The sequence below is a fragment of the Colius striatus genome, chromosome W, assembly GCF_028858725.1.
Source record: "Colius striatus isolate bColStr4 chromosome W, bColStr4.1.hap1, whole genome shotgun sequence".
Lineage (NCBI taxonomy): Eukaryota > Metazoa > Chordata > Aves > Coliiformes > Coliidae > Colius > Colius striatus.
The window spans coordinates 13,876,044-13,898,061 of NC_084789.1; the positions used below are offsets into that span (position 1 = coordinate 13,876,044).

Below are 22,018 nucleotides of genomic sequence, written 5' to 3' on the forward strand. Positions count from 1 at the left end.
CAGCATCTGCATCCATCTTGCTTGGAGGAGCACGGAACAGCAGAGAGAAGTGTAGGCAGGGAAGCAGCATTGGAGTAAAGGTTTCCAGGTGCCAGTTATCCCAAAAAGGGCTGATGTGGTACAGGGGAAGTACCAGCACTCCCTGCTTGGCTCTCCTGGCCCCCAGGAGCCTGACTATGCAAGGGATAAGCCATCCTTAACCCTGCTGCCATAGAAGATGATGGCCAGAATTTTCTCATAAGCACACAATAGAGACAGTTCTGAAGTAGGACAGGACAGAACACCTGAGCAGGGGCTTACACGTCCTCCTACCACACAAAGGAATTACCAGGGTCTGGATAGAGTTTTAGGGGGATCTTTATTATTTTTGTGGGATTTTTTTTTTATATAGGCTAACATTATACTCTTTGCTAAAGCTGCTGATTCTGCCACAATTTCTGAGAAATTTTCTGTTCTAGTTAAAGTCAGTTCCCCTCCTTGTTAATTCATTATCTGCCTCCCCCCCAACACCAGTCTAGGTTTTTGTTTGCAGAAAACATTCCCCATACAAAGTCTGACGTGCAGCTACACTGTTCTGACTGAGGAATGAAGAAGTCAAGTTCATTGAACATTGGATATTTTCCTGTACAGCGTGGCCAGATCTGGAGTTTGGTCCACCAAGGACAGTGGGTTAACCATAAAGATCATCATCATTGTCTTCACTGTACACGTTACCCCCACTGCTGCCTCCTGTGCCTTGGCTCGGACCAGCACCACCCTGGTTACCCGATGGGAACCTGCAGAAGGGGAGAGAAGAGATGCTGTTCAAAAGCCTCCTTGCCGCTCAGCACCATCCCTTCCCTCCACACCAACACCCTGGTGCCAAGTAGGACAGGCAGAAGAAAGGGGATGAAACCTTATGGCAGGTCACGCAAGAGGCTTATTAGCTGTTGGATTTCACTTGTGTTAAAGAAAAAGAAATGGTTAATTGACTTCAGGAGCACAACAGAGTAGCTATATCTGACCTACAGTAAACCCTACACATGCCATGTGCTCAGCTGGCTGCTGTACACACTGAGGAGAACAGGAAAATGTGGTGGAAAAGGGAATTTGTTACCCAGGATTCAGCAGTAAGCTGCCTCAGTGTTTTGTTCTGGGGCTGGCTGAGCCACACTGCCCTCCCCCACTCCCCCCTGATTACCTGAAGCTGCCAAAGCCACGGCTCTGCTGCAGGGTCTGTGCAAACATCTCATATTTCCTGATGTCGTTGTCACTGACAGAGCGGCGAGCAAAGCGCATGGCCTCCTCAAAGTGATCCCTGCGTATCTCAGGAACTGGGTCATCCTCCTCCACTTCCTGCAGCAGGACAGAGGGCCCAGGTGAGCTGCATGCCTGAGCTCCATAGCCCAACAGTTGCCCACAGCTTCCCGCTAGGCCAGGATGCTCCAACACCTGCCAAAATAGGGGCTGGAGAGGAACATTGCGGCAGACTGAGTTACAGCTGCAGCAGAGGCCTTCTGAGCAGTGCTGACAATGAGGGACCATAGGAGGGCTTCGACCTCTCACAAGATGAGACTGAAGCGCTCCAGCTCCACACTGTGCTGAGAGCCCACTCATCCCCATCCAAGGGTTATGAAGAGAAATGCAGGGAAAGCTCAGAGTGCTCCACTCACCATGGCAGAAGGGTTGGTCTGCCTCTCACGTTCTCGCCTGATCTCACTCTCAATGGACTCACGGATGGCCAGTTTGCAGGCACGCTGGCAAATTTCTGTCAGGTCAGCCCCCGAAAAGCCATTGGTCATCTTAGCTAGGAAATCCAGGTCAACATCCTAGTAAAAAAACCACACAAATACAAACAAAAAAAATCCCATAAAACAAACACACATAAAACCCAACCAAACAAAAAAAACCCCGACATAAAGTCATAAAAACCAAGTCAAGAGAGGCCTGTCCTTACATGTTAAGCTAAACCCTTAGGTGTTACCCAATTTTGAAAAGATGATCCATTATGGTTCATCTTCATCAACACCCTGGATGAGGGGACAGAGTGTACCCTCAGCAAGTTCGCTGATGACACCAAACTGGGAGGACTGGCTGATTCACCAGAAGGCTGTGCTGCCATTCAGTGAGATCTTGACCGGCTTGACAGTTGGGCAGAGAGGAACCTCATGAGGTTCAACAAGGACAAGTGCAGAGTCCTGCATCTGGGGAGGAACAACCCCATGCACCAGTACAGGCTAGGGGTTGACCTGCTGGAGAGCAGCTCTTCTGAGAAGGACCTGGGAGTTCTGTTTGATAATAAACTAAATATGAGCCAGCAATGTGCCCTTGTGGCCAAGAAGGCCAATGGCATTCTGGGATGCATCAAGAAGAGTGTGGCCAGCAGGGCAAGGGAGGTTCTGCTCCCCCTCTACTCTGCCCTGGTGAGGCCTCATCTGGAGTTTTGGGCTCCCCAGCTCAAGAGGGACAAGGAACTTCTGGAGAGAGTCCAGCACAGAACCACCAAGATGATCAGGGTACCAGAGCATCTTCCTTATGAGGAAAGGCTGTGGGAACTGGAACTGTTCAGCCTAGGAGACTGCAAGGGGATCTCATCAATACTTACAAGTATTTGAAAGGTGTATGTCAAGAGGATTGGGCAACACTTTCTTCTGTAGTGTACAGTGACAGGACAAGCGGTAATGGACAAAAGCTGGAATAAGGAGTTACTTCTTTCTTTTAACAGTGAGAGAGCACTGGCACAGGCTGTCCAGGGAGTGTGTGGAGTCTCCTTCTTTGGAGGTTTTCAAATCCCACCTGGATGCGTTCCTGTGTGACCTGATCTAGGTGGACCTGCTTCTGCAGGGGGGGTTGGAGTAGATGATCTCTAAAGGTCCCTTCCAACCCCTATCATTCTGTGATTCTGTAAAAAGTCCCTCTCTCAGCCTGTCTTCATAGGAGAGGTGCTCCAATCCTCTGATCATCTTCGTGGCCCTCCTCTGGACTCACTCCAACAGCTCCATGTCCTTCTTATGTTGGGAGTCTCAGAGCTGGACACAGTACTGCAGGTGGGGGGGGGTCTCACTAGAGTAGAGCAAGAGGAGGAGAATGTCTCTGCACTGCTCACCTTCAAGAAGGGGCAGGTTGACTTGTGGATTTAGATTATGATTTGCTCATGTCTGAGGAGACACATAAAATAGTAAAGACTGGAAATGGAGATAAGGCACAGGCAGACCAAGACAATCAACTTCCTCCTTCCCCTCAACTGAGGGAGTAGTACTGCAATCTCCTTTGAAGTTTTCTTTCCCAACAGCACCTAAAAAGGTAAGCTTGGCATAAAATAGCTTGAGCTCTCAATTCACATCTGCTTTTCTCCAATTAACTATCAGTTGTATTATTGCTTGCCACCCAGGAAAGGGACATAGCTCTTGCCTATGATAAAGTTCAGCAACAATTAACTGCAATGGTTCATCTTCAATTTTCATTTACCACCTCATTTACTTTTGTTTCAGAGTACGGGAATCTTTTCCATCTTGCCATAAACAGGCTTTTCCCGTTCCCACACCGCAGGCAGAACTCTGCTATGTGAGACCTTCTGTGCTTATCATTGAAGCTACATGTCATTGTGTATCTAGGCTCAGAGCTTCAGCTTCCTCCTACCTCTTCATTTCTATCCTTCAGGGACTGAAAGCTTCCCAACTCTATACTGCATGGAGCAGTCACCAGCCCCCTACTCTGTCCCCAAGCTTGCAAGGAGCACATGTGGCACACAGCAAACACAAGTCAGACACACTCAGGGTGTAGATCCTACCTTGGCAACTGGTGATTTTCTCAGGTTGGCCTTAAGAATGGCAACCCGTGACTTCTCGTCAGGCAGGGGGATGTAGATGAGCTGATCCAGGCGGCCAGGGCGCAAGATGGCTGGGTCAATGATGTCTGGCCTGTTGGTAGCACCAATGATGAAGACGTTCTTCTTGGTGGACATGCCATCCATCTCTGTCAGGATCTGGTTGATGACACGGTCCGCAGCACCACCACCATCGCCAATATTCCCCCCTCGAGCCTTTGCAATGGAGTCAAGCTCATCAAAGAAGAGCACACAAGGGGCTGCCTGGCGGGCCTGTGAAAAGCAAACAGGAACAATGAGTCTGTGTTAATGGAAGCCAGCAAGGAGCATGCTGATTTCACACTAAGTCTATCCTACCATTCAAGCAGCTCAGAAGAGTACCGGAGCACTGCTGCTGCAAGGAAAGCTTGGAGGAGCTGCTCCAGAACAGTCTCCTGCCATACAAGCCCTCAATTAAATTCTCTTAAACAAGCAGCTTAATTTCCCCAAAGCTGAGGGCATTTTAAGCCAGGCAGAAGGCTGTTAACTCCAATGGCTAGAGGGAAAGCTGGAGCCAATTTGCCCAGACCAGAACTCTCCCTGCAAAATCTGGGGACATGAATTGGTTATTTAGGCACTCAAGGTAAGATATATCAAATGGAAGGGGGAAATCCAATCACTGTCTTTTCCCTCTAACTACCCATTAGGTAGCCAAAGGGAGCCAGATCCTTCTTCAAAGATGCACAGTAAAAGGATGAAAGACCACAGGCAGAAATGGCTGCAAAGAAAAACCCAGTTAGAAACAAGGAAAACAAAATTTCTTTATAATGAGAACACTCAAACACTAGCACAAGACCCAGAGATGTCAGGGATTCTCCATCCCTAGCACACGTTGGGAACATAAGGCCCTGAGCAACCTGATTGAATTTCTGAGTTATCTCCCTGCTCTGGACAAACAGCTGCCCTTGTAAAAAGTCCCTTTCAATCTTCCCTGTAGGCCCCCTTTAGGTCACACCATCTATGGAGGAACTGGGCAGCAGGAATGAGCTCCTTTCTAAGTCATATATTGCATAGAATAGAACAATTTTAGTTCAAAGGGAACTACAATGATCATCTAGTCTAACTGCAGAAGATGGTTGGCTGTAGAATCAAAGGTCTTTTCCAGCTGAAATGATCAAGTCCAACCACTAATCTAACACTGCCAAGCCCACCACTAAACCATGTCCCTCAGCATCTCATCTACATAGCTTTTAAATATCTCCAGGGATGGGGACTCCACCTCCCTCGGCAGCCCGTGTCAGTGTTTAACAACCCTCTCAGTGAAGAATTTCTTCATAATCTCCAATCTAAATCTCCTCTGGTGCAACTTGAGGCCATTTCCTCTTGTCCTATCACTTGTTACTTGGGAGAAGAGACCAACCTCCACCTCGCTACAACCTCCTTTCAGGTAGTTGTAGAGAGTGATCCTGTCTCCCCTCAGTCTCCTCTTCTCCAGACTAAATAACCCCAACTCCCTCAGACCCGTTTTCTAGACCCTTCCCCAGCTCTGCTGTCCATCTCTTGGACACACTCCAGCACCTCAATGTCTTTCTTGTAGCAAGAGGCCCAAAACTGAATATGGTATTTGAGGTGCAGCCTCACCAGTGCTGAGTACAAGAGGATTTTTTTTTTTCTTAGGATTAGAAGGTGGTGGCTAGTGAGGTGTCAGTAAGTTTTCAGGGATGCAGAGAATATTTATGTCATCCTAATACTAGCTTCACTGTTAAAACACTGGGGCATTTATCATCCTGTAAGAACAAATTGCAGAAGAAGAAAACTATTTAAATAGCTATGTTGCCAAAGAGAATTAATTACCTAACATCAGGAAAGCAGCCTCTGCTCTCAATGCAAGTGGAGAAAATGCAAGACACATAAACAAGAACCAGGTCAGTAAGACAGGTGCAGTGGAGACAATGTTTTGGGGATCTCTCAGCACAAACATAGTACAAAGAGTAGAAGATACACTTACCTTGTCAAAGATCTCACGCACATTAGCTTCAGACTCACCAAACCACATAGTGAGCAATTCTGGTCCCTTGATGGAAATGAAGTTTGCCTGGCATTCATTGGCAATGGCTTTGGCCAGCAGCGTCTTACCACAACCAGGTGGCCCGTAGAACAGAACCCCTTTTGATGGGGTCATCCCAAATTTGAGGAACTTGTCTGGGTGCTCCACAGGATACTGAATGGAAACAAAACAAACAAAAGGTCTCTTGTGTTGAGCCAGAAAAGGTTTATACCTTAGAATCACAAAAAGGTTTCTATTGGAATGGACCTTCAAAGATCATCTAGTCCCTGCCATGGACAGGGATACCTTTCACTAAAACAGCATTGTTTCTGCTCCTACCAAAACACTGCCTGAAATATCTTGTGAGTTAAACACAAGATCCTGCCTTCTCACCGATACTGAAGTTTTTAAGTGAGCACTGGTTTGAAAAGCCCCACAGCTAAATTGTAAAGCTGCCTTAAACAGTCTATTTCCACCTATGAATTAAATTGCTTAGTTCAAGTAGTTTTTCCAGCACATTTAACCCTAGCTTCACTCTGCCCCACAGAAGCAAAAAGGGAACAATTCATTATCGAATCTATTTCCTCTGCCCTCCAGATTCAGGCAAGATGTCTGATGCAAGCATTTATCCTCTGCAACAAAGTCGGAGATAGGTGATGATTTTAACACCAGAAAAATCAGACTAAAAAGTAGATTCTTTTATCCACAGACAGGATTGTCATGGTTTGACATGACACCTTTTCTGGTAAGGGGGAAGGGGCTGTAAAGATGGCTCCTGTAAGAAGTTGCTCAAAACTCTCCCCAGCTCTGAGCCAGATCCACTTCTGAGGCTGAGCCAATTAGATGCTTCCATGATCACTTTTTAAGAAGAAGCCAGAAGAGGAGGCTTCTTCCTATTTTTTTCCTTCTTCCGTCCCTTCTTCTTCTCCAGCTGGTGGTGGTGCAAGGAGTAGGAAGAGTGAGAAAAACAACCATGCAGACTCTAAGGTCAGTGAGGAAAGAGAGGAGGAGGTGTGCTGGAGCAGAGACTCCCCTGCATTCTACGGAGAGGACTGATGAAGCTGAGATTTGTTTGCATTTCTTTAAAGACCCTGCATCAGCAGTAGAGACTCATTTTGATAATGACCCGGAATCAGGGGCAGAGACTCATTTTGCTAAGAACCCTGAGACAGGGGCAGTAACTATGGCTGGAGGAGGCCGTGTCCCGTGGGAGGGACCCAATCACTTCACTACAGACCCCAAGCCAGGGGCAGTGATTTTCTTCATTAAAACTATGGCCAGAGGAGGACGTGTCCTGAGGGAGGGACTCAATATTCACAGAAGCTGTAACTGTGGGGAGGAACCCATGACAAAGCAGCTCACTAAACCTCTGCCAAGAAGAGGCCTTGTCCCAAGGGAGGGACCCTGTATCTGTAGAAACTGCAACTGTGGCGAACAATCCACACCAGAGAGATTCACTAAGGACTGTATCCCGTGTGAGGGACTCTGTATTGGCAGTGAGCCCTCCTTGCCTTTGTCTTAATCCACAACAACCTTGCTTATCTTTTTACTCCCATTTTGCTGGGGTCATCCTAACAAGGGTGGGAGTGAATGGGAGGCACCGAGCGAGAGACTGTTGTGGTGCTTCTGTGCTAGCTGGGCCAAACCACGACAAGGATGTTTCTACAGTGCCAACAGAAAGAAGGGACATAAAAAACCCTAAACCATGTCAATGCAGGCAGGCACCAGAAGTTTCCACAAACCATTCGTGACACTGTTCCAGTCTCTCCTTTCATAGAGGACTTCATAATTACTTCTCACCTGCCTCTATGCTAAACTGTGGTTGTTTTCTGTGGCCAGGTTTTGGTAGCAGGGCCTACAGAGATGGCTTCTTTAAACAAAGAGCTGCTAGAAGCTTCCTCTGTAGCTGATAGGGCTAATGCCAGTCAATTCTAAGATGGACCTGCCACTGACTAAGGCCTGGCCAATTAGTGATTGAGGTAATGCCTCTGTGAATAATGTATTTGAGAAGGGGAAGAAGTTGCTGTGCAGTTGCTAAACTGCAGCAGAACAGGGAGTGATAATGTGAGAAGAACATCTCCAGAGACGCCAAGGTCCATGGAGAAGGAGGGGGGAGATGTTTTAAGATTCGGTTATTTCTCATTTCCCTACTCTGTTCTGATTGTTCATTAATAAATTAAACCATTTTTCCCAAGTTGAGTCTGTTTTGCCTGTGACACTAATTGCTGAGAGATCTCCCTGTCCTTATCTTGACTCACAAACCTCTCGTTATATTTCTCTCCCCTGTCCAGTTTAGGAAGGGGAGTGATAGGACAACTTGGTGAGCATCTGGCACCCAGCCAGGGCTAAACCACCACACTAACACTGATAGAAAGCCCTTCAGAGACTCTCTGTATGAGAATCTTCATACACTTTCTGGTATATAAAGCCACTATGTAACAGGATTCTCAGCAATGTTGCCACTGTTGGTCTCCACCCAAGAAAAGCAGAACTGCTGCTGTTTCTGCATGTAGCAAAACACCCATCTGAGATGTCACTATAGACTCATCTAAGGAAAGCCTGATGTTGCTTCCCAACACTTTCCTCTCCCTAAGATGAAACATCATGGTGTTTTCAGCCTGCTAAAAGAAAACAGCATAAAAATTCTGCATTTACCCTGTTCACAGCCCAAACAGGAATATGAAGAGATTCTGGATTTTATTATTATTTTTCAAGTTGACTAGGCAAAAATCTGTTGAAAACTCTTACTTGTACAAGTTCCTGAAGTTCTCGCTTTACATCTTCTAGACCACCAATATCTTCCCAGGTTACTTGTGGCACCTCCACCACAGTCTCCCGAAGAGCAGAAGGGTTGCTTTGGCTTAGAGCCCACTAGCAGAAAAAACAGTATAATATGAATTTTAAAACGTTATGTTCACATGCTTCAGAGAAACCATTAGACATTGCACCCAAATGAAAGAGGGGCACTCCTGCATTACCCTGAAGTCATCCATGGTCACAGACAGAGAGTTCATCACTTCAGCATCAATAGTTTCATCTTCCAGGTCTATGAGATCCATCTTCTTTCTAATAGCTTGAAGAGCAGCTTCTGAGCAAAGAGCAGCCAAGTCAGCACCAACATGGCCATGGGTCTCATTTGCCACCTGAAAGCAGAGCACTGATTATGACTCAGGGATACAAGCAAGTAAGGGCAATGTATGCTCTGGTCATGCATTTCACACTCAGAGGGTGTGTCATGGTTTAACCTCAGCCAGCAACTCAGCACCACACAGCCACTTGCTCACACACACACACACACCAGTAGGATTGGGAAAATTGGTAAAAATGTAAAGCTTGTGGGTTGAGATATGAAAAATGTAATAACTAAAATGAAATAAAATTTGGTATTAAGAACAATAGCAATATTTTCTTATTTTAATAATGAACAGAAATATAACAGAGAGAAATAAAAGGAAAAAAAAAAAAGCAAAACAAGAGACTCAAACACAAAACCCCTACAAACCAAGTGATGCACAATGCATCACCACCACTCACATCACAATGCTCACCACCACTGACAGATGTCCCTCCCCATCAATTCCCCCCAGTTTATATACTAGGCATGATACTCTACAGTATAGAATAGCCCTTTGGCTAGTTCAGGTCAGTTGTCTTGGCCATGGTCCCTCCCAGCTTCTTGTTACCCCCCACCTACTTGCTAGCAGGGCAGGGCAAGAAGCAGAGAAGGTCTTGACACCATGAAAGCCCTGTTCAGCAATAAACAAAACATCCCTGTAATATTAACATTCTTCTCCCCAAAACATCAGTCCTGTAGCAGCTACTAGGAAGAACATGAATTCTATCCCAGCCAAAACCAGGACAAGGTGCAACAAAACTCTGGAGGACAGAAACATCAGTGCTTTGCTACAAATTCAAGACAAGTGCTATCACATATTTAACAGGCAAAGACAATACTGTTCCACTACCTACTTGAGATCAAAGCTGCAACTGGAATTCAGATGGTATGCAGAAAGAGAACCCCAAGGATTGTAATTCTTCATTCAGGACAGAGATTACAGTAATTGTCCAATATCACCACAATGTTCACTCAGCTCTTTGCTGTTTCAAGGCTTGCTTTATTTTTAAGAGTGCCACAGCAAAAAAACCCAGAAGGACATTGGCAAGACACTTCTAAGACTAGATTGATATATGTTAATTTCCTTTAGCTATACCATTCTTCACTAGTGAGTGAGGATTTTTGGTCACTGGAAAACTAATTAAGAGGAAACCCAGAGATCACACATTTGCCCAGTTTCACACCATCATAAACAAGCAGAGACAAGCTTTCCTAAGAGCATGCTACTCACCTGTTCCAGATCCACATCATCAGCCAGTTTCATATTTTTTGTGTGGATCTGCAGGATCTCCAGGCGTCCAGTGGCATCTGGGATACCAATATCTACCTCTCTGTCAAAACGACCTGGGGAGTACAAAGCATATATTGAGCTGCTGATTCTGTGAACTAAAGAAGCTGCAGTTGCTGCCTTCCTCTGACAGAGGAGCATGATGAACCATATGTACACACATACAACTTCAGAAAGTGCCAGAGCTTTGGGTTTCTTTGCAGCATCTATCAACACAGTAACAGATCAGTGGAGGAGGAAAGGCTTTAGCCATTTAGGGAGAGGAAGACTACTGCATTAGCTAGAGTTCAAGATTATATAAACACAGAGGATTTTTGCTTTTTCCAAGTCTCATTTACAACAAAATATGCTTCCCCTAACACATCATGAGGCATTTTTTTATTCCTATCTTTGTGTCTTCAGCACAGGAGTCCATAAATACTGAGATTTAATTTTTCAGAACTTTCATAGCAGTACCCAAGTGGTGAAAAAAATGAACTGCTCCAATATCTGGGGAGGCAGGACACCTATGTATTTTGTTATTTCTACAAGTTCTAACATAATAACACACAGAAAATGATATCAAAGGCTAGAAGCCTAGAAACTAATTTCAAAGAATTAGCTGAAGACAACTCAATAGTTTATGTAACACAGAGATGTTTAATATTCATTTCATTTCTGCTCAATCTTTCCAAGGCCCCTGAAACATATCCCATAACAAAGTATCTGATACACACACACACACACACACACAAAAAAAAAGAAAAGGGCAATCATGGTTACCAAATCGCCTAAGCGCTGGGTCAATGCTGTTGGGTCTGTTGGTGGCTGCCATAACAATCACATGTGCTCTCTGTTTCAGTCCATCCATAAGAGTCAACAGCTGAGACACTATGCGACGTTCCACCTCTCCATGTGTCTATGGATAAAGTAATGATTAGACCAAAAGCTCTAAAACACAGCACAGGAGCTAGTACTGCACCAGGGCAGACAGATACAACAGACACAAGCTGTTAAGAAACATCATGAACTTTATCAGATTCCTCCGATACTCAACTTCTGACATATAACTGAATTCAAATATTAAGCGAAATACTGCTTTACCTGCAGTCAGATGCAGAGATTCACATCAGCTGCTAACAAAAAAAAAAAAAAAAAAAAAAAGTACTCCTTTACCTTCCATGGGCTTTCTTTACCTTCTCTCTCTTAGGAGCAATGGCATCCAGTTCATCGATGAAAATGATGGCAGGAGCATTCTTCTCTGCTTCTTCAAAGGCTTTCCTTAAGTTGCTCTCAGACTCACCAGCCAGCTTGCTCATGATCTCAGGACCTGAAAAAAAAGGTCACTGTGGCACCCAGAAGATAGGCAGCTAGCCCCAATGCATGCAACTGAATTTTAGTACAACACTCACATGGGAGTATCTATATGTTAAGTCAAAGCAAATACTATCAACCAAGTTCACTAAACTTGCAGCTGAACAGGCAAGAACAGCATGCAGGATCACTTTCTATCATTATTCTGGTGTTTTCAATTTACTCTAAACACACAGTATTTGAGTAACAGCCTTGCCAGTGCCAAGTACAGGGGGACAATCACTTTCTTGGCCCTGCAGGTCACACTATTTCTGAAACAAGCCAGGATGCCATTGGCCTTCTTGGCCACCTGGGCACATTGCTGGCTCATATTCAGCCAGTTGTCAATTAACAACCTCAGGTCCTTTTCCACCAGACAGCTTTCCAGCCACACATCCCCAAGCCTGTAGTGTTGCACGGGGCTGTCACTACTGCTGACCAGCCACCAAATTGGCTTAACTCTTCCCCACCAGTCTCTAGGCCTGGCCATCCAGCCAGTTTTCCACCCAACGCAGAGTGGGTCTGTCTAAGCCATGGTCAGCCAGTTTCTCCAGAAGGATGCTGTGGGACACTGTGTCGAAGGCTTTACTAAAGTCCAGGCAGACCACATCCACAGCCTTTCCCTCATCCACTAAGCAGGTCACCTTGTTGTAGGAAGAGATCAGGTTGGTCAAGCAGGACCTGCCTTTCATAAAGTCATGTTGGCTGGTCCTGAACCGTTGGTTGTCCTGTATGTGCCTCAGGATGGTACTCAGGATGATCTGCTCTATAACCTTGTCCAGCACTGTGGTCAGGCTGACAGGCCTGTAGTTCCCAGGATCCTCCTTCCAGACCTTCTTTGTTCACAAACATCAGGTCAGCAACGTACTTTGCCTCATTGGCTCTCTCATCAGCTGCATGAGGAAGTTATCTTCCACACACTCCAGGAATCTCCTGGACTGTCTCCTCTCTGCTGTGTTGTATTCCCAGCAGACATCCAAAAAGTTGAAGCCCCCCATGAGAACAAGAGCCAGTGATCTCAAGACTTTTCCCAGCTGCCTAAAGAATGTCTCATCTACCTCCTCATTCTGGCTGGGCGGTCTATAGCAGACTCCTACCATGACATCTGTCTTCTGGTTCTTACCCATAAACACTCAACCCTATCCTCACCATCATTGGCCTCTAAACAGTTGAGACACTCCCTAACACAGAGGGCTACCCCTCCATCTCTCCTCCCTTGCCTGTCCCTTCTGAAGAGTCTGTAGCCATCCAGCACAGCACTCCAGTTGTGTGACTCATCCCACCACGTTTCTGTAATAGCAACGATGTCACACTGCCCTTGGTGCACAATGACTTCCAGCTCTTCCTGTTTGTTGCCCATGCTGCGTGCATTGCTGTAGATGTACTTCAGATAGGTTACCTAACTTGCAAGGGAAGCAGCAAAATTATATGGTGACGAATTATCAGGGCAGAGAAGGAAAAAACTGTAAGATATTGAAGCTGTCATTAGCTTGCATTACACAGGTATACACAGGCAAGATCCTAAAAATTAGTTCCACGAAAACACCCACAAATCAGAACACACAAACACCAAAAATCAATACCCCAACATTCCAAAATCTACCTCCTCTCAAAGAATAATTAAAAAAAAAAAAGTGTAAGCACATCAATCCCAGAAGGAAGGACAGCATTTCCCCGAGATCTCCTACAATTGCTGAATGCTAGTGTAGACTCAGATTTATTGTTTTTACAGATTTTTCCATCGTGCTGATAGAAGTGGTAATAAAAAGTATGCTTCTAAGAGATCCAAGAAAAAGAAACCTGATCTGAGTGAAAAGTTGCCAGCTGACTGAAGTGTACCAGCTGCAGAGCCACTGGTGCAGGCAGGTACTAGAGTGTTTCTTAGCAAGTAACTCACCAGTTCATACCAACTCCATCTAAAACACTGTCTGCAGCTCCATGCTTGGGACCACCAGACAGAGAACATATCACTAATTCTGACAAAGTTATTTTTACTATGCCATAGAAGTACAAGTGTCTAAAGAAATACCTGGCTCATTAGCATGCAGTCACACCTTCCACACATTTAAGAAGTATATGACAAGTGCAACATTTGGTTAAAACCAGTCCATTTCATAGAATCATAGAATGGTAGGGGTTGGAAAGGACCTTTAGAGATCATCTAGTCCAATCCGCCTGCCAAAGCAGGTCTACCTAGATCAGGTCACACAGGAACACATCCAGGCAGGTCTTGAAGACCTCCAAGGAAAGAGACTCCTCACCCTCCCTGGACAGCCTGTGCCAGTGCTCCATCATCCTCACAGTGAAATAGTTTTTTTCTTATGTTTAAATAGAACTTTTTTGTGTTCCAGCTTCAACTCATTACCCCTTGTCCATTCACTAGATACAATAGAAAAAAGGGATGTCCCAACCTCCTGACACCCACCATTTATATACCTGTAAATATTAATAAGATTCCCCCTCAGTCTCCTCTAGACTAAAAAGCCCTAGTTCCTGCAGTCTTTCCTCATAAGGAAGATGTTCCAGTCCCCTGATCATCTTGGTGGTCCTGTGCTGGATTCTCTCCAGAAGTTCCCTGTCAGGTACTGTGTTCCAGGTCTCACCAGGGCAGAGTAGAGGGGGAAAAAAACCTCCCTTGCCCTGCTGGCCACAGTCTTGATACCCCCAGGATGCCATTGGCCTTCTTGGCCACAAAGGCACATTGCTGGCTCATATTTAGTTTATTATCAATCAGGACTCTCGGGTCTCTCTCTGCAGAGCTGCTCTTCAGCAGGTCAGTCCCTAGCCTGTACTGGTACATGGGGTTGTTCCTTCCCAGATGCAGGAGTCTGCACTTGTCATTGTTGAACCTCATGAGGTTTTTCTTTGCCCAACTCTGAAGCCAGTTGAGATCCTGCTGAACAGCAGCACAGTCTTCTGGGGAATCAGCCAGTCTTCCCAGTTTGGCGTCATCAGGGAACTTGCTGAGTGTACATTCTGTCCCCTCACCCAGGTTTTTGATGAAGATGGTGAACAAGATTGGCCCCAGAACCGATTCCTGTGGAACTACACTGGCCAGAGGCCTCCAACTCAATTTTGTGCCATTGATCATCACTCTCTTGGTTCTGTCATTCAGTCAGCATTTATATCTGGTATCTTGAGATACAAAGCAAGTGACTTCCCTACCGCTGTTCACTGCTGTGCTGTACTGTACACTCCTTTGCTTTCACCTTCATGGGTCTAAGTGATTGAAATCAGACAAGCAAATGAGCACTCAGTACAAATGTACAGTTATTCCAGCACTGACTGTAAAATGGGACAGAAAAAACAGCAAGGAAAATTCGGAATCTGGTCTTCGCTGGACATAAACCAGTATATATCTCAAGTGCTACAGGTGATGAATAGGAGGTTCTGTCACTTGTAGCTAAGTCCCAATGTACTCAGGACAGTTCCTCTCAATTAGTGTTCCATGAAACAGAACAGGTCTTGTGCTTTACTTGAGGGGGTGAATAAAAGGAAATCCACAGCAGACCAGTTTCTTTTCTGAATGGAACATGCTGTCAGCAACAGAAACAAGTGTCCTGCACCCATATACATAATCTTACCACTTCACTCCCAGCTCTGTCTTTATCAACATAAGTGAACACCCAGACAGACACGTCCCTGCATTGTAAAACTGTCTTTCCAATCATCCTGCTACAAACCAATCCAGCTTAAGGGAAGTGCCACTACAGATGGACCTCCAAGTGTCCCCATAGGCATAGTTCAAAGATCTAAGGAAGGATGTCAGGGAGAAAACGTGGCTCTATAAGCTCTATTAATACCATTAATTACTATAAGATGGATGAAATGAGAACACAGATTTGGAGCCAAAGCAGCCATAAAACTTACCGTTGATCAGGAAGAAGAAGGCCCCTGTTTCGTTTGCCACTGCTCGGGCAATCAGTGTTTTACCAGTGCCAGGAGGACCATACAGCAAGATCCCACGTGGAGGCTGAAGACAAAAGCAAGGGACTTAGGTGGTGAGCTAGTATCTGGATGCCCAAGTAGCTTCACAGTGAAGCTGTAAGTATTTGATAAAGCCAGTCTGAAATTATGATGCAAATTCAAGCAATGTTGGGATGGCAGCTGTTGCAATCAACACCCTTACTACTTCACATGACAAAACCACCTTGCAGAAACTGACAGTGCTGATTCAAAGCATCCCTTTACTTTGCAAATTGCCAGTTCTGTGTCCAAAACATGTAAGGAAATATTTTCCTAACACTAGCATTTTAAAAAAAAATCCAAATTACTTATGTCCCTCCCAATACCTCATTACCCTCTGACATCAAGATTCATCTACAAGGGCAAGCCCACTCATCTACCTGGTACACACAGGGATTTACCTTCACCCCTATGGCCTTGAAGAGTGCAGGGTGTCGGAGGGGAAGTTCCACCATCTCTTTGATTTGAGCCAGCTGTTTCCGGCAGCCACCAATGTCATCATAGCCCACTTCATTCAGTGACTCCTCTTCATCCTACTCGGAAGGAAATACATTAAAAATTTAAGTGAAAACAATAGTTCAACAAATCCCTCACAGTCTACAGAATCCAGGTTTTTGCTCATTGACACTTTGCTGTCTTGAGTCTCACTTTCAAGTCTTCCTAGTGTCTTCTACAATTGTTTCTTACTTCTCTCTTCCCAGATATGCAAAGGAAAATGCCTGCACATTACCTAGATTTCACTGAAGTTCACCAACTTGAATGACAGCCAGGACCCCTACAGACTCTAGTGCAAAACAAGTTGTATGACCCTCTGATATCACTAACAAAGATAACAATAGACAATGAAGTCTGGTATAAAATATACATATCCCTTAAACTATAAGTGACATTTCTAAGTACTTCACGTACCCTTGTTACTGTACAGTTCTCTAACATTTTTTTTTGGGATTGACTCAAATTAACAGAGAAAGTTAAGATCCAGATGTACAGATAAGATCAACTCTTGCAGTATAGCTCTACAGCATCCATTCATTTGGCTGTCTAAATTTTTACTGGCCTTAGTTATCTATAATAATAGGCCACACTAAATTAATAAAATAACATGGCCTGAAATCTCAGATCAAGCCCCACAAACAGGAACTACTATTTCAAACAGGTAGCTCAGAGTATGGCCCTATCAAGTGCTGAAGGTCTCCAGGCCTGGAGATTCCTGCCTTCTATAGGTCTTGCTCCAGGCTTTGGGGAAATCTTTCTCCTAGTATCTATTGGGAGTTTCCCTTGATCCAGCTTGTGCCATTGCCTCTAGTCCTGTCCCTAGGCACAGCTCTCTGAAGAGCCTGGTTATTCATCCCTTCCCATCAGGCAGTTGCCAGTAAGCCTGTCTTTTTGCCTTCCCTTCTCCATACTGCATCAACCCACTCTCCCAGCTGTTCCTCACTTATTCTGACCTTCAACTTCTAATCATTTTGCTGGCCTTGGCTGAATTTGCTCCTATCTGTCTCTGCTATGTCCTAAAGAACCCAAACTGGACTCATCCAGTGCCTAGACATAGTCTCACAAGTGCCAAATAAGAGAATTTTTCAGAATGTAGCTAACCACAAACCAGCACTCACCCCAATTTGCAGGCAGTAAAAAGGCACTTACTTAATAAAGTATACAACCACCTTAGTTTATTTCTCTAATATTTCCTACTTTGTAACAGTAAGGTGGCCAAGACCTGACAGACAATTGACTCAGGCTGCCTCAAGCTTGGGGTGATCAAGGCTAGATACCTTACAGGGAAAAAAAAAATATTAAAAAAGCCAATCATTTAGATATTTCAAATTTTTCACCAAAAGAGCACCAATTCTTTTTACATGGCATGAAATTTCCAAAATAATGCATCTCATCAGCAAACTTAAGCATTGGTGCTTGTTGCTCAGCCATTCACTTGCTCACTCTTCCCCCATTTGGATGGGGAAGAGAATCAGGAGAAAAAAGTAAGACTCGAGTTGAGATTAGAACAGTTTAATAGCTAAAATGAAATAAAATATAACAACAATAAAAAATAATAACGAAAAAGAATATAACAAAAGAGAGAGAAATAAAACCCAAGAAAATCCAAGCGATGTCCAATGCAATTACTCACCACCCGCTGATCGATGCCCAAGCGGCAATTGACCCTTCCCTACCAACTCCGCCCAGTTTCTATACTGAGTATATACTGAGTATGGAATAGCCCTTTGGCTAGTTTAGGTCAGCTGTCCTGGCCACGCTCCCTCCTAGCTTCTTGTGCACCTCCTTGCTGGCAAGAGCATGGGAAACTGAAAAGTCCTTCATTTCAGATAAGTGCTACTTAACAACAGCCAAAACATCAGTATGTTGTCAATATTATTCTCTCACTAAATCCAAAACACGGCCCTGTACCAGCTACTAGGGAGAAAAATCAACTCTTTCCCAGACAAAAGCAGGACAGTGTTATCTCAGCATCTGAGGAAGAATACTGGAAGCACATCTCTCCGACTACCTTCAGCAGCAGCTCATCTCCTGAAATCAGATACTTTATTCATTATATTCATAGAATGGTAGGGGTTGGAAAGGATCTTTAGAGATCATCTAGTCCAACCCCCCTGCCAAAGCAGGTCCACCTAGATCAGGTCACACAGGAATGCGTCCAGGCGAGTCTTCTCCAAGGAAGGAGACTCCTCACCCTCCCTGGGCAGCCTGTTCCAGTGCTCCATCACCCTCACAGTAAAATAGTTTTTTCTTATGTTTAAATGGATCTTTGTGTTCCAGCTTCACCCCATTACCCCTTGTCCATTCGCTAGATACAATAGAAAAAAGGGATGCCCCAATCTCCTGACATCCACCATTTATATACTTGTAAATATTAATGAGTTCCCCCCTCAGTCTTCTCTAGACTAAACAGCCCCCCCCCCCCCCCCCCCAGCAGCCTTTCCTCATACAAAATGTCAACAAAGGAACTGCAAACACTGCTGCTCTCAAGGACTGTCAGTAAAACAGATTTCAGACAGAGGAGATACAGTAGAACCACGTGACAGGATTCTACTCACCTCTCGTTTGATAGGCTCTCCTTCACAATGGATCACTGTGTCCGGAGCCACTATGCAGTATGGACTTGGATCTGTCTCCACCACTTTGAACTCCACTGCACGCATTCCTCCACGCACCAAGAAGATGTCACCTGTAAAACCCCATATTTCAGTAGTCTGCTGCAACAGATGTCTGTAAAATGTCAACCTTTGTACAGGAAACCCAGAGGACAAGGAAGTGGGTTACATAGGCATACACTGTTGGCATTTTTAACACTGCTCTTCACTTTTAACTCAAGAGCTGCATGTATTGTGACTAGTGAAGCACCATTTAGATCTGTAGCAGTTGAAGTTCTCAAATTTAATCCAGAAACAAACAGCAAACAAAACCAGCAAAAACACTCTGCCTAAGTACAAAACACAAAGACAATAAGTCACATTTCCACTCAGTTTCAATTTAACATGTCTAAAACAGGCAAAAAACCCCAACTTAATAAAAATTAATTTTCAAGTTATCATAACTAATTGTTACTAGTTATAACTGGTTGTCTCCAGAAGCAGAATAATATATAATACTGCACTATGACTCCTGGCTAAACTGGGTAACACCAACTTGTGTTTATACTGTATTAGAACCTATTTGTTCTAGCAGAAATGCTACTAGGACAATTCTAATGTATAGTTTTTTATGCACTCTCACAGTTATTAAATTACTTCAAAAAAGTGAATTTAGTCAGAGTGCCAGCTAGTATATCCAACCAATTAATTAATATGTACATGTCTCCCTAATCCCCATCAAGCAGTAGCAACTCAGGAGAAAACTTTAAACTGAGTTCTACCTGAATCTTTTTTGATGCTCTCCCATCCTATGTAGAAAAAAACCCACCACACACCAAAAAAACCCTGCAACCACAAAAAAAAAAAAAAAAAACTAATCAAACACACACGTGCAGGAGAACTATTAAACTGCTCTGCCAGTCAGCAACAGATAATCTTTCTTCTGAAGATTAGGAAAAAATTAAATCAGCACCAGAAAAATCTCTGTCTATAGATGTCAGTCTAACACTTTGTGGAAATCCGTGCAAGCTTCTAGAAATTCTTTATTCAGTCTCCAGACTAGCTCACACTGGCATCCATAAGGACTTCAATAACATAGAATCACAGAATGGTAGGGGTTGGAAGGGACCTTTAGAGATCATCTAGTCCAACTCCCCTGCAGAAGCAGGTTCACCTAGATCAGGTTGCATAGGATAACAGGTAATATTACCTTTCCTGATGGGTCTGTATGCTTCCAGAAAGTATGGCTTGAGATAGACCTCAAACAGATTCCCTGTGATCCCTTCTACCGTGTCATCAATTGGCAGCACATGGATACGTTTGCCATATTTCACATCTGGGCAAGGCTGGATGCTGCAACAGAAGAAAACTCCAGATAGCAATATATCCTGGGTTTGGCTAGGATAAAGTTAATTCTCTTCCTAGTAGCTAGTACAGGCCTCTGTTTTGAGTTTATGCTGAAAAGAATTTTGCTAACATAGCGATGTTTGGGTTATTGCTGAGCAGTACTTGCACAGTGTCAAGGTCTTTTTTGCTTCTCACATTGCCCTGCCAGCAAGTAGACTGGGGAAGGGGGGGGCACAAGAAGCTGGGAGGGAACATGGCCAGGACAGCTGACCCAAACTAGCCACAAGTCTATTCCATACCACAGAATGTCATGCTCAGTATATGAACTGGGGGATGTTGGCCAGGAGGGGCAGATCACTGCTTGGGCATCAGTCAACAAGTATTGAGGAATGGCATTGTGCATCACTTGGATTTTCTTGGGTTTTATTTCTGTTATATTCCTTTTCATTACACTCATTATTATTATTCTTTATTTAATACACTGTTCTTAACTTACAAGATCTGGGTTTTTTTTCCTAATTCTCCTCCCCATTCCACTGGGGGGAAAGGAAGAAGACTGAGCTGCAGGGTATTTAGTTGCTTGCTGGAGTTAAACCATGACACCATATCATCCTGGACTTGCACCTGAGTCTGGAAAAGGCAATATCTCTTCCTATGCCAGTACGAATGCCAAAAAGGACTCTTCAAAGCCCTGGTGAGGCTTCCCATATGCATAAGAATCCTGACAAGGCAAAAATGCCCATCAGAGATCTAGTCTTTACAATACATGCTTTACTTCATTTCTCTCCACCCTATCCAAAACTATTGGGCAGTTTCATATTTAATTCCTTCCAACCCCCTGCTCTTCTGAAGCACTCCTTGCCATCCCCAAGGCACATTTACAAGTTACTAAGTGTAGTGGGTCTGGGGTGGTGGTGATTTTCCACAGCAGCTCTTGCAGTGCTGTGCTTACTGTTGGTATTGATAGCATACCAATGTTGAGACTTCTGCTCACACAGAATCAGGGCTGTCCCTCCAGCATTCCTTCCCCAACCTTCACTAATAGCTGTGGGTGGTGTTCTGGTTTAGCAAGGAGCAGCTTTTGGCTTAGTAACAGGGGGAGCAGGTTGCAGTGAAGACCAGGTAAAGAGTTTGCAGACTCTCCCCCGGCTCCTGGGTTCACACCCACCTCCAGCCCAGCTGGGCCAATCTGGCACCTCTGCGATCACTATTAAGGGGACTGGAATTTGAAGTGCTGACAGGAAGTGTTTGAGTGATACAAGATGGAGGTGACCACGTGGACCCTTCAGCCAGAGGAGGAGGAGGAGGAAGGAAGGAGAAGCAATAGACCAGAGACCCCTCTGCAAGCCATGGCGAGAATGCAAGCTGTGCCCCTGCAACCTATGGAGATCCATGGCAGGACTGAGAGTTACCAGCAGCTCCATGTGAGTGAGCCCGGACGGGCGAGGGACTGTGTGGGGAGACGGCCATGGCCCAGGCCGTGTTGGAGAGCCTGCACGCCGCAGAGCAGCCCCACATGAGAGGCAAAGAGGAGCTGCAGCCTTTGGAATAAGTGGGCATTGGAGCAGCCTGTGCAGGGCTGCTGTGTGTGTGAGTTACCCCACAGACTTGCAGGGAGGACTGGTGCAGAGCACACCTGTCCTGAGGAGGGACAAATGGCAGAAGCTATCAGGAACAGACTGAAACCCCCACTCCCTGCCCCCCCCCCCCCCCCCAACCGTTCAAGCGGGGATGAGGTAAAAACACTGGGATCAGGGCTCTGAGCCTGGGAAGAGGGGAGGTGTGGCAAGAAGGTGTTCTTAAAAAGGCTGGTCAGACTCTTCATTGTTGTATTACTCTGTGTTGTTTTATTTTGGTTATGTTTTGGGTTTTGGGGGTATGTTTTAGTTGATGTTGCATTAAATTGTTTTTCTGTTTTCTTCCCCAAACCTTAAGCGTAGCCTGGTCTGTTTTGTCCTGAACCTTAAGCGGCAATTAAGCTCTCCCTGCCCTTGGGCAATTCTCAGCCTGGTACTGGAGGCTAATCGTGGTCTTTGTTCCCTGAGGGGCC

General features: G+C 44.9%; 1 protein-coding gene across 2 annotated transcripts in view; it reads right to left on the reverse strand.

Annotated features, from left to right (window-relative positions):
- Window positions 1-339: 339 nt before the first annotated feature.
- LOC133628456 (transitional endoplasmic reticulum ATPase) overlaps window positions 340-22,018 on the reverse strand; it is a 34,892-nt gene continuing 13,213 nt past the window's right edge. For both annotated transcript variants that reach the window (XM_062016625.1, XM_062016624.1), the window contains exons 4-17: window positions 19,832-19,974; window positions 18,586-18,716; window positions 15,934-16,065; window positions 15,437-15,539; window positions 11,410-11,543; window positions 10,997-11,132; window positions 10,178-10,290; window positions 8,810-8,974; window positions 8,580-8,702; window positions 5,793-6,005; window positions 3,770-4,078; window positions 1,653-1,808; window positions 1,181-1,335; window positions 340-776 (exon numbers count right to left, since the gene is read on the reverse strand). In XM_062016625.1, the coding sequence (XP_061872609.1) occupies window positions 671-776; window positions 1,181-1,335; window positions 1,653-1,808; window positions 3,770-4,078; window positions 5,793-6,005; window positions 8,580-8,702; window positions 8,810-8,974; window positions 10,178-10,290; window positions 10,997-11,132; window positions 11,410-11,543; window positions 15,437-15,539; window positions 15,934-16,065; window positions 18,586-18,716; window positions 19,832-19,974 (2,119 nt within the window). In that variant the 3' untranslated portion in view covers window positions 340-670. The remainder of the gene's footprint in view (window positions 777-1,180; window positions 1,336-1,652; window positions 1,809-3,769; window positions 4,079-5,792; window positions 6,006-8,579; window positions 8,703-8,809; window positions 8,975-10,177; window positions 10,291-10,996; window positions 11,133-11,409; window positions 11,544-15,436; window positions 15,540-15,933; window positions 16,066-18,585; window positions 18,717-19,831; window positions 19,975-22,018) is intronic.